This window comes from Erinaceus europaeus, chromosome 11 (assembly GCF_950295315.1).
Source record: "Erinaceus europaeus chromosome 11, mEriEur2.1, whole genome shotgun sequence".
Taxonomy (NCBI): domain Eukaryota; kingdom Metazoa; phylum Chordata; class Mammalia; order Eulipotyphla; family Erinaceidae; genus Erinaceus; species Erinaceus europaeus.
Window position 1 is genome coordinate 20770479 of NC_080172.1, and position 12229 is coordinate 20782707.

The 12229-nt window shown below is 38.9% G+C and overlaps 1 protein-coding gene across 1 annotated transcript in view; it reads right to left on the reverse strand.

Annotated features, from left to right (window-relative positions):
• The window catches only part of PCSK1 (proprotein convertase subtilisin/kexin type 1), a 60818-nt gene that overhangs the window by 30614 nt on the left and 17975 nt on the right, over positions 1-12229 (reverse strand). The window contains exons 6-7 of the mRNA XM_007529911.3: positions 4862-4950; positions 551-723 (exon numbers count right to left, since the gene is read on the reverse strand). Of these exons, the coding sequence (XP_007529973.1) occupies positions 551-723; positions 4862-4950 (262 nt within the window). The remainder of the gene's footprint in view (positions 1-550; positions 724-4861; positions 4951-12229) is intronic.

Sequence of the window (12229 nt, forward strand, 5' to 3'; positions counted from 1 at the left end):
TGCAGCTGCATTAAAAAAAAAAAAGGACTCTTCAATTCAATGGAACTCATCAAGTCTACCCTTTCTATGATTTTTTTTCACTTTGTGTTCTCCAAAGTACATATTTTTTTTTGTTTCATTCTCTGAGGAACAAGAGCTTACAATGCTTGCAAGAGCACAATAAACTCGAACAACAGAGCAACACACCAGTAAGTATCTGCCATAGGGAGGCCACACATGGCTATTATTTAAGGACACAATTTTCAGAGCCTTTGGAAAAAAAAATTTGGTAGTAGTTTACCTAGTATAAAAGTCTGAGGGGAGCATGAAAATGAAAAGGGACAAATCCAGAGTATATTTAAATATTCTAATCATAATGGGTTGCTATTGAATGTCAGACCTAACAGGAGAAACTTTCTTTATTTTCGACTTGAAGAAAAGTTGGCTTTCTAAATGCATTTCAAATATGAAGAGATGGTAAGAAATTCACAACCATTTCTTTCCATATAAACTAAGCACTTTCCCCTTTATATCCAAGTGGTCCCCTTTCATTTTAGGTCAAAGATCTTACCTGTTTGACACCATATTCAAAAGCTTTCTGGGCTAATCTGCCAGGCCCTTCCACAGTTTTCCCATCATCATTAGGGCCCCAGCTTGCACTGTAAATATCCACATGTCCAGGATTGAACCCAATTGAACTGGCCTCAATAGCATCGGTCACAATGCCGTCCAGCATTCTTATGCCTGTGCAACAATACAAACAAATCTGTAAGCTGACGTCAGCACAATACTCCTAATAATCAGGTTTAAAAGGCCTTGAAATGGAGTTCAAAAAGGGGGAGCGGATCATCAGATTCCTCCAAATGTCCATGTTCTAGAAAGCTGACAGAGGAAGATATATGTCACTGCCTCCATAAGCTTTTTCATTTGTCTGCCCTGAAGAGATAACTGTATGTGTCATGCAGTGGTCATGGTTGCCAATTACAAATGTTCCTCTTCTGATACCATTAACCTAAAACTGACAGGACAGCTTGCAAGGATAGCTGTTGAATACCCCTCCCTCATGACATTGTCATGAACATGCTTGTTCATGACAATGTCTCTAACGGCTGCCTTCTGGTCTGCACCATTCAAAGGATTTTGTATAAGAAACTGCAGCTTGAAAAGATCTATCTATAATAAGGAAATAACAAACAGGAAGAGACCTCTTGCTTCTAAGCACTGATTAAAAATAACCCAGGGGTCATCCTTTTGTGTGTTTGCTAAGAAGCATTTTCAAGGAACATGCTTCCTCTTCTAAATAATCTCAAGGATATAATTCATTGCTGTGGATTTCACTCCTGAGGGGGAATCATTTTTCATCAAGAGAAGGCAGGCATAGTCGCTCAGGCTGTCGCCCATCATCAGACTCATGGATTGAGAGCCAAGAAGGCAAAGGCAGTTTAGACAGATACAGGCAGCTACCTGGATATTCCTGGCTTCAGGCTGATAGCGCAATGGAGTACACAGCCTTAGATTTTCACACAACTGCTTATTATGGAGCAAAGATAAAAGAACATGTAACTGACATGATCGAAGTCATATTTGTATAATAAAATTGTTTAAAAATGCATTTGAAAAAGAAGATTCCATTTCTGCTACTAGTTGTGTGATCTTGGGCAAATTACTTAGCCTCACTGTGCTTCAGTATCTTAAACTGTAAAATGTACATGACAACCATTCATGTATATTAAGGATATTAAAAGAAGCCACTGCTTTATAGGTTTTTTTGTTTGTTGCTACTAAGGTTATCACTGGGGCTCAGAGTTTACATAAAGGATACACTGCTCTTGGTGGCTGTTTCTTTTTTTTTTTTATTATCTTTATTTATTGGATATGGATAGTCAGAAATCAAGAGGGAAGGGGGTCATAGAGAGCAAGAGAGAGAGGGAGAGAGAAAGAGATCTCCAACACTGCTTCACCACTCACAAAGTTTTCTCCCTGCAGATGGGGACTGGGGGATCGAACCTGGAACCTTGCACATTATAGCAAGTGTGCTCAACCAGGTGTGCCACAAACTGGCCCCCCTTTTTTTCTTTTTCTTATAGAAACAGAAATAGGGAGGAGATACCTGAAACACTGTTCCTCCCCTTGTGAAGCTTCCTCCCTGTAGATGGAGGTTGGGTACTTTAACTCGAATCCTTGAATATCATGTGTACTATACCACTCAGCTTCTTCTGTAGGTATTAAATGTATGGATTCTTCTAACTTCATGACCATTTAAGCTTGGTGCTATAAGTTTCCCCCTATTACAGATGGCAAGACTGAGGCCACAGAGTACAGTGACTTGCTGAACTTGTACAACTTGAAACTGGGGAGCCAGAATTGATATACAGGAATCTGGCACACAACTCTATTTAATTAACATCCGGTGTTCACAGTCTGTGATGTGTTGTGAGATAAATGGCAGATGCCTGCAAAATGAAAATTAGTGTTTGGAAAATGCATTTGGACTATACTATTGAAAAGTGAGGGGGAAAGGGCAGACTTGAAATGGAAAGCCTTATGTTAGAATTCCATGTTGTTACAAAGCTACATCTTGAGAATCTCGCTTCTTGTTTCTGTTCTAAAAGGTGAAGGAATCTCTCTCTCTCTCTCTCTCTCTCTCTCTCTCTCTGCACCCAGTGCTATTGCTGGGGCTCGGTACCCTTTTGTTGCCCTTGTTGTTTATCTTTGTTATTATTATTGTTATTGGTGTTGTTGCTGTTGGATAGGACAGAGAGAGGCTGGGAAGACAGAGAGAGGAAGAGAAAGATAGACACCTGGAAACTTGCTTCACTGCCCATGAAGTGACCCCCCTTGCAGGTTGGGAGCAGGGGCTCGAACCAGGATCCTTATGATGGTTCATGCGCTTTGCGCCATGTGCGCTTAACCCACTGAGCTACCAACCGCCCCCCCCATAACTTATGGAGGCTGGGCAGTGCCACACTGGGTTAAGCCCACATAGTATTAGGTGCAAGGACTCAAGGAAGGATCCCAGTTCGAGCCCCCCAGCTCCCCACCTGCAGGAGGGTCCCTTTACAAACAGTGAAGCAGGTCTGCAAGTGTCTGTCTCTCTATTGCTATATCTCCCCGCCCTTCTCAATTACTCTCTGTCTTATCCAGTAAAAGTGAAAAATAGCCTCCAGGAGCAGTGGATTCATTCATAGTGCAGGCACTGAGCCCCAGCAATAACTCTGGATAAATAAATAAATGAAGAAGAAAGAAAGAAAGAAAGAAAGAAAGAAAGAAAGAAAGAAACTTAATCCTGACTTTTAAAAAGGTAATTCTTTACTTTTCAGGTAATTGTATAATTTGCGTATCTTCCATCACTTTTCTTAAAATAAGATGATACTTTACAGATGGAAAACAATCATAAATAGTGGTCCAGGAGGTGGCACAGTGGGTAAAGCATTGGATTCTCAAGCATGAGGTCCTGAGTTCAATTCCCAGCAGCACAAGTACCAGAGTGATGTCTAGTTCTTTCTCTCTCTCTCCTCCTATCTTTTTCATTAAAATAAAATTTAAAAAAAAGAATCAGAAATACTTATAATCTAAGAATATGCTCTCTTAGTGAGGCATGTTTTCTAAGTGCTAGGATGCATAATTATTTGGTTTCTTAGGACTACTACATCACCAAATCCAAGGTATTCTTATGTAGAATCCAAAGGACTCTTACTGTCACCAGTAGGTTCCACAACTGTTTATTTTTGTATGTTTTTTATTATTATTTAAAGCTGAACCTAAAATGTATAGCATATCTGTGGAAGTCTAATGTAGGGAAAATATAAAAACAAGAGACAATTTTTCAATTCTCCGTGAGTCTCTGCAAATACACTTCCCATGCTTAGTCACAGAAGTGTTGCATTCCCATAGGGTTCAGCCCTCCTCGATCGCTATTGAACAGGCCATGGCCAGTGCACCGCTATGTTCCATTGCTGGGGAGCCAGAGACGACCCGAATTGCCCCTGCGGCTACAGACAGACTATGACCCACATAGTCAACGACTGCCACCTCTCCAGATACAAAGGAGGTCTCGAAACTTTACATCAGGCTCAACCTGATGCTGTTGACTGGCTACGGAAGAAGGGCAAACGCTAGAAGAAGAAGAAGAAGAATGGTTCAGCCAGTAGAAGACAGAAACAAGAGTTTGGGGGTGATGTGTGGTGAGAGGATTCTAATAGCTCTATTGCAGTCAGGACCACAGCTGTCCAGTGTCTGTCTTATAGCCACAGCTTCCTTTCTTCAGTTGCCACTGGCCAGTCTTTCCCCTTGTTTTTTAGGTCTTCATACAGTTGTATCTGCCCATATTTTTAGTGTGTGCTTCTTTTAACTCAGAAACAATTTCTTTGTGAAAATGCCTTCATGGAACTTGTTATATGTTTTCCCTAAAAGATTCTGACTGAAGCTACTAGAAATTCCATATTTTTGCTATCAGAGATACCCGTTGACTTCTTAATATAACAAGCACATGCTTGAGACTGCACTATGAAATTAATAACTACAGAAATGAGTGTTAGGGAATGTCTTTGCCCAAATTTACCTCCTCCTTCTGTTCCCTTTGCAAGCATTCAATAACAAACCCTTCTAAATCAGAACACTGAGAAAATTAGATTTGCCTCAAATGCTATTCAACATTTGCATATTTTCCCCATTCAAATAAGTATGGGCTATATTCAGCTATAATTTTCTAGGAATACAGATTGATTTGTTCCCAAAACATATGCCAGTTCTGCAGCAATTTTTGCATTGAATCCATTTCTTCCCCTTGTTTGGTTAAAATTCTTTTCCCTACCCCTCATACTCAGGGTAGTGCAAGGCTCAGATTAAAGTACAAAACCAGAGGAATCACCCTCTGCTTTACCTCCAACTTTGGAATTGTATGCAACTCCAACCCCACACTTGTAATTATTTGCTTCCATGGCAATTTCTCCTGCACATCTGGTCCCATGTCTGAGGATTAAGAAATAAGAAATATAAAAATATTAATAAAGACAAATACTTGTATATGAATCAATGGCACATACATACCATTTTTTAGTCGACTTGGTGACTGACATATCAGTCCATTCCAGATTTTCCTTGCAACAGAATTAGAGGATATATAGTTGTTAGAGGAAGCCTACAGGTATTAGAACCCAAGTATGTGAGTGAAAATTCTGTTTTCTGCCACCAGCCACTGGTGTGGTCTTGATTATTTGTCTTCAAAATATTCTGATAGTACATAGAAACATGAACTATACTGTACAGAGTACTTGGAAAAGTGGTAGACTAGATAAGAACACAATAATATTAGCTATTGGTATTACTATGAGCAACTGACCTTTTCAGAAACCATTTAAAATAAATGACTTAGGCTCCATACGTTTTAATAATGAAATAGATCTTTAATTGTCCCTTAGTGACGTCCTCAAATTATGTTATCTTAGACTAGCCCTAGTAGTATATATAGCACATAGTGCCTTCTTCAAGTCTCCATCCCTCCTCTAACTGTACATCAAACTAAACCATACATCAAAACAAAAATGCCTAAGGGATCTTTAATACTAGGAGAGGAGACAGTGTAAGTTTTCACAAGATATGTGAACTAATTTCAGACTATTTCTTCAACATTGTTTGGGTCAAAAATCCTAAATAAGATTTCTTTTGCAATCATATGAGGGAAATTAATGATGTGACTATTTGGGGGTAAAAATCTACCTCTAAAACAGTCCACAAATAAAGCATAGATACTGAAACTATAGGGACAAAAATTTCTTTCCCATTATTCTGGTTATCGATGGACCAATAAGTCAAGAGAACTATAATATTAACTTGTTTATTTCAGGACTATTTCCATTGTGGAAGCACCTTGGAACAGTGTAAATGATGTTGATACCTTGAAGAAACTATTGACTAAATATGATGACATAGTGGAAAAGAAAATAAAAAATTTATGATCATAGAACAAAAGCTAGAGATGTTATCTGGAATCAGAAAAGATCTACAATCACCGAAACAATCTTGAGAAAAAAGAACAGAACTGGAGGCATCACACTCCCGGATCTCAAATCATATTATAGGGCCATTGTAATAATAACTGCCTGGTACTGAAACAAAAAAAGATACACTGACCAGTGGAATGAAACTGAGAACCCAGAAATAAGCCTCCACCTAAGAACATATAATTTTGACAAAGGTGCCCAGACTATTAAATAAGGAAAGGAGAGCCTCTTCAACAAATGGTATTGTAAAAGTGAGTTGAAATATGCAGAGAAATGAAACTGAAACAATACATTTCACCAGACACAAAAGCAATTTCCAAATGGATCAAGGACTTGAATGTCAGACAAGAAACTATCAGATACTTAGAGGAAAATATTGGCAGAACTCATTTCTATCTAAATTTTATAGGCACCTTCAATGATACCATTCCAATTGCAAGGAAGACTAAAACAAAAATAAACCTTTGGGACTACATCAAATTAAAAAGCTTCTGCACAGCAAAAGAAACAAGAACCCAAACAAAGAGGCCCCTCCAGAAGGGAAGAAGATCCTTACATGCCATACAGCAGCTAAGAGGCTAATAACCAAATATATAAAGAGCTCATCAAACTTAGCAACAACAGCAACAAAATGACCCCATCCAAAAATGGGGAGAGAATATGAACAGAATATTCACCAAAGAAGAGATCCAAAAGGCCAACAAACATGAAAAAAAAATTGTCCAAGCCACTGACGTTAGAGAAATACAAATAAAGATGACAGTGAGATACCACTTCACTCCCGTGAGAATGTCAAACATTAAAAAAGGTAGCAACACATTCTGGAGAGGATGTGAGCAAAGAAACACTTTTGTACTTCTAGTGGGAATATAAATTGGTCCAACCTCTATGGAGAGCAGTCTGGAGAACTCTCAGAAGGCTACAAGTGGACCTACCCTATAATCCGTGCAATTCCTCTCCTGGGGATATATCATAAGAAACCAAACACACCTATCCAAAAAGATCTCTGTTTATATATGTTCATAGCAATACAACTTGTAATACCCAAAACGTGGAAGCAACCCAGGTGTCCAACAACTGATGAGTAGCCGAGTAAGCTGTAGTGTATATGCACAATAGAATACTACTCAGTTATTAAAAATGAACTCATCTTCTTCACCCCATTTTGGATGAAGCTTGAAGGAATCATGTCAAGTGAGATCAGCCAGAAAGAGAAGGATGAATATGGGATGATACCATTCACAGACAGAAATTGAGAAATAAGAACAGAAGGGCAAACATAAAACTGAATTTGGACTGGGTTCAGTGTACTGCACCAAAGTGAAGGACTCTGGGGCAGGGGGTGGAGGTGAGTGTTCAGGTCCTGGGACATGATGGCAGATGAGCACCTAGAGGGGAGTTACAGTGTTGTGCAGAAAACTGAGAAATGTTACACATGTACCAACTACTGTATTTCACTGGTGACTATAAGCCATCAATTCTCCCATTAAATTAGATAGATAGATATATGATAGATAGATAGATAGATAGATAGATAGATAGATAGATAGATAGATAGATAGATAGGTACTTTTAGCCACTGCTGCAGTGTAAACATCATGAATTGGGAGTCCGGCAGTAGAGCAGCAGGTTAAGTACAGGCGGCCGCAAAGCACAAGGACCAGCATAAGGATCCCTGTTTGAACCCCCGGCTCTGCACCCGCAGGGGAGTCACTTCACAAGAGGTGAAGCAGGTCTGCAGGTGTCTTATCTTTCTCTCCCCCTCTCTGTCTTCTCCTCCTCTCTCCATTTCTCTCTGTCCTATCCAACAACGACGACATCAACAACAACAATAATAACTACAATAAAATAACAAGGGTAACAAAAGGGAATAAATAAATATTAGGGAGTCGGGCGGTAGCGCAGTGGATTAAGCGCACAAGGATGGGTGCAAGGATCAGGGTTCGAGCCCTAGGGGAGTTGTTTCACAGGCAGTGAAGCAGGTCTGTAGGTGTCTTTCTTTCCCCCTCTCCGTCTTCCCCTCCTCTCTCCATTTCTCTCTGTCCTATCTAACAACGACATCAATAACAATAACAATAATAACTACAACAACAATAAAAAACAATAAGGGCAACAAAAAGGAAAATAAATTTAAAAAATAAAAAAATAGAAATAAAATAAATAAACATCATGAGTTTAGCCTTCCATGGAATATAAGAATCCTAAATTGAGGGTCCAGGTGGTGGTACACTCAGTTAAACATGCATATTACCATACACTAGGATCAGGGTTCAGGCCCCCAGTACCCACCTGCCAAAGGGAAACTTCATGAGCAGCAAAGCTCACAGAAAAGTCCATACCTCCCCCCCCTCATATCACAGTTTCTTTCTGTCTTTATCCAATGAAATACTTTCTTAAAAATCCTAAATTTATAAGGCTATCCAAAAATAATTCTCCATCACTTATCTGTTTTTTTTTTTTAATACCAATGGTGATTTCCTGGACTCTTTTCCCTAAGTGAGGCTCCTTGTGTTTAATGTCAATTTTAGATAGGGATCCTAAAACAGAACAATATAATTATCTTTAATTCAAGGTCTTCCCTAATGCATCAGATTTTTTTTTTTCTATACTAATTTCCCCTTAGGGAAAATAGCCCTGGCTCACTCCTGATTCCTCCTCCCCAGACAGCTTTATAGACTTGATGCAGATTCTGGGGAAGACATTTATATTGTTTCTTCAGAACCTTGAGCTTTCACTTTCTTGTGAACCAGATGGATTCTGCTACCAGGCAGGATTCTATTGAAAACAAAGCTAAGTGGAAAAAAGCCATACCAGATGAGACAGAGACAGAGTGGCTTACATTCTGCTGACACATTATTTGAGTTCCTGGATTTGGTGGTACCTGAAACTAGAGTGAGTATACATTGTTTAAGATCTGAAGTCCCCATTTTGCTTGACCTTTGGGTTAGGATTCTTTCACTTGTCATTGAAACTGTCCTCACCAATATACCCATTCTCTGGGAGAAATGTGCACATCAGACCAGTAGAAAGTATCTTACACTTATTTATGGAATAGTCCTCTTTTCAGAAATTTAGTTTTCACCATTTCAGAAACTTGATCCCAAAATACACCACAGTTTGAATTATTATATACTGGGGAAAGGGTTCAGGAGAGCAAAAGAACTCAGTGCAAAGTCTCCAGCCTGAGGCAACAGAATCAAGCTGTTGGCAAACAGTACCAACTTTGTATCCTGCCCCAAAATGGATGCACAGTGACTCAACTTATTTTTTAATCTATTCTGACATCCTGAGAACTATTTTTTGACACATGCAGCAAAATCATAATACAAGTATGGATTTTTCTCCTTTTATCCTGATTTTTTCCACCTATACTTCTTGAGAACAAAGTGGCTATATGTCATTCTTCTTTCTTTCTTTCTTCCTTCCTTTCTTTCTTTCTTTGCCTCCAGGGTGATTGCTGGGTCTCAGTGCCAGCACTATGAATTCACTGCTCCTGGAGACTATTTTTTCCCTTTTTATTGCCCTTGTTTATCATTCTTGCTGTTGTTGTTATTATCGTTGTTGTTAGATAGGACAGAGAGAAACCAAGAGAGGAGGGGAAGACAGAGAGGGGGAGAGAAAGATAGACCTGCAGATTGGCTTCACCACTTGTCCTTGTGCTTCTTGCTATGGCCACGTGCACTTAACCCGCTGCGCTACTGCCCGACCCCTGCTATATGTCATTCTCTGTAGACCTGCCTCTTTTTCCCTTTTCCTTAAATCAAGGACTAAGTGATCAATGTGTCCTGGAGCTCCACTTCCTCAGAGCCCCACCCTACTAGGGAAAGAGAGAGGCAGCCTGACAGTATGGATTGACCAGTCAACACCCATGTTCAGCGGAGAAGCAATTATAGAAGCCAGACCTTCCACCCTCTGCAACCCACAAGGACCCTGGATCCATACTCCTAGAGAGACAGAGAATGGGAAGGCTATCAGGGGAGGGGATGGGATATGGAGATCGGGTTATGGGAATTGTGTGGAATTGTACCCCTCTTATTCTATGGTTTTGTTAATGTCTCCTTTCTTAAATAAAAAAAAAAAACTAAAAAAAAATCAAGAACTAAGATAAAAGAACCCTCTATTGTCTTAAAACAGTAATACTAACTTGCATATATGTAAATTGATTTTAAAGAAATTGTTCCACATGATAGTTTAAATACTACTATTATGCTGGTTAAAAATACCCTTGTCATATATGTTATAAAGTTAGAAAAGTATTTTGTAATTAGTCTTGAGATACTGAATACAGATTCATGTACATAATGATAAGAGTTACCTGCACTTCTAAGATTTTATCATTTAGGGATTCATTTGATTTGTAGGAGATAACGTAAATGCAGGCTCTGTTAATCTCATTTACATAGCAACAAAGAACAGAAACAATACAGATAGTTCATAAAGATTATACTTTCGGAATTGATTTAAAAAATAGGTCTCTAACTGCTATAAATGTCAGGACAAAATGGGCTAATCACTTTTTTTAAATTTATTTATTAATGAGAAAGATAGGAGGAGAGAGAGAAAGAACCCGACATCACTCTGGTACATGTGCTGCCAGAGACTGAACTCAGGATCTCATAGTTGGGAATTCAATGCTCTGTCCATTGCGCCACCTCACAGACCACAGGTAAATCACTTTTCAAACCTAAGAGATTTCTTTCTTTATTTTTCTTTAAAAATATATTTTATATGTATTTATTTATTTTCCCTTTTGTTGTCATTGTTGTTGTAGTTATTGTTGTTATTGATGTTGTCGTTGTTAGATAGGACAGAGAGAAATGGAGAGAGGAGGGGAAGACAGAGGGGGAGAAAAAGACAGACACCTGCAGACCTGCTTCACTGCCTGTGAAGCGACTCCCCTGCAGACTCCCAGGGATTTACTTCTGACAACATACTAAAAGGGCAATTCTTTTTTTTATACCTTTTGATAAATGATAGGAATACTACCATTTGGTTTGATAGTTCAGAGGGTCTGAGAGATAATTCATTGTGTAATTTCCAAATAGGCAATTCTGAATTAGCTCTGAAAATTGACTTGTCTCTGATTCTGCTCTTACTAAATGATTTTATTACTATCCTGTTGCTTTCTCATTGACAAGGGGTGGAGGGTGGGGTGTTTATTTTAGTTTCTAAAGGTGGACCCTCAACTGGTGTTATCATCAGTGTCAGTGTCGCAAACATCATCATCATAGCAAACAATTAACCTTTTTTATATATTATAAAAGTCAATTACATACACATATTTATTCAATCCTCAAAAGAACCCAATAAAAGGGATAAAGTAACCTCTTTGTGTTTTATCTTATCTTAAAACAATATGATAAAACTAAAACACAAAGAGATTGATTTTTTTCAAGTTCATTTAACTATCAAGTCTTAGTCTAAAATTTGATCTTAACCTGCACAGTCTGTATTTTCCAACTGTTTGGCTATGCCACAGTAACTCTATGCTATGTAGAAGGTCTGTGAAAGGCCATATCCTGGAAGCTTAGAAGGCTTAGGAACAAAAGGAATACCTTTTTGGTCTGCTTCCCTGGAGGTTTTAAAATTCCATGAGATTGTGGAAATGTGGTAAATATGAATAGTGTATTGTGAGATTCTCTCCTTTTGAGTGAGAGTAGAGAAATATCTGAGTTTCTCTTCCCATGAGTTGAGAAACTCTAGAGAATATAATTTCACTGGATATTCACCTATCATACGGCCACAACATGTATAACCATTCGCAGTGGACCCTGGGGTCAGATCTGGCATATACCACCTAGACAGGAGAAGGGCACTTAACAGCCTCCTTGGCTGCAGTCTGTGTGACTGGGAACATATTTTTAAGTTAGTCTTAATCAAGGGAGTAGAATTAGAATCTCATAATTACTTCATTTGAGGAAGTGTACCCCTTTTATCCTGAGTACTTTTCCTTAGAAAGGCTCTCTTAGGGAAGTATGGAACAGACTCCTTGTCATCTGTTTGAGGAGATGCAACTAAAAGTATATAGTGAGAGAGGTTCATGATTGTCTCATGACCACTCTAATGCTGATAAAACCATTACCATAAGCCAGGCTAACATCATAACATAATACTTAACCTTTCATTGCCTTAACTTGGCAATACAGCCAAGGGAATGGGCCATGGAACACCAGGTAAAGCATACACAATAGAGTGTGCAAATGCACAAGTTCAAGCCTCCAGTCCTCGACTTTGGAGGGGGGATCATG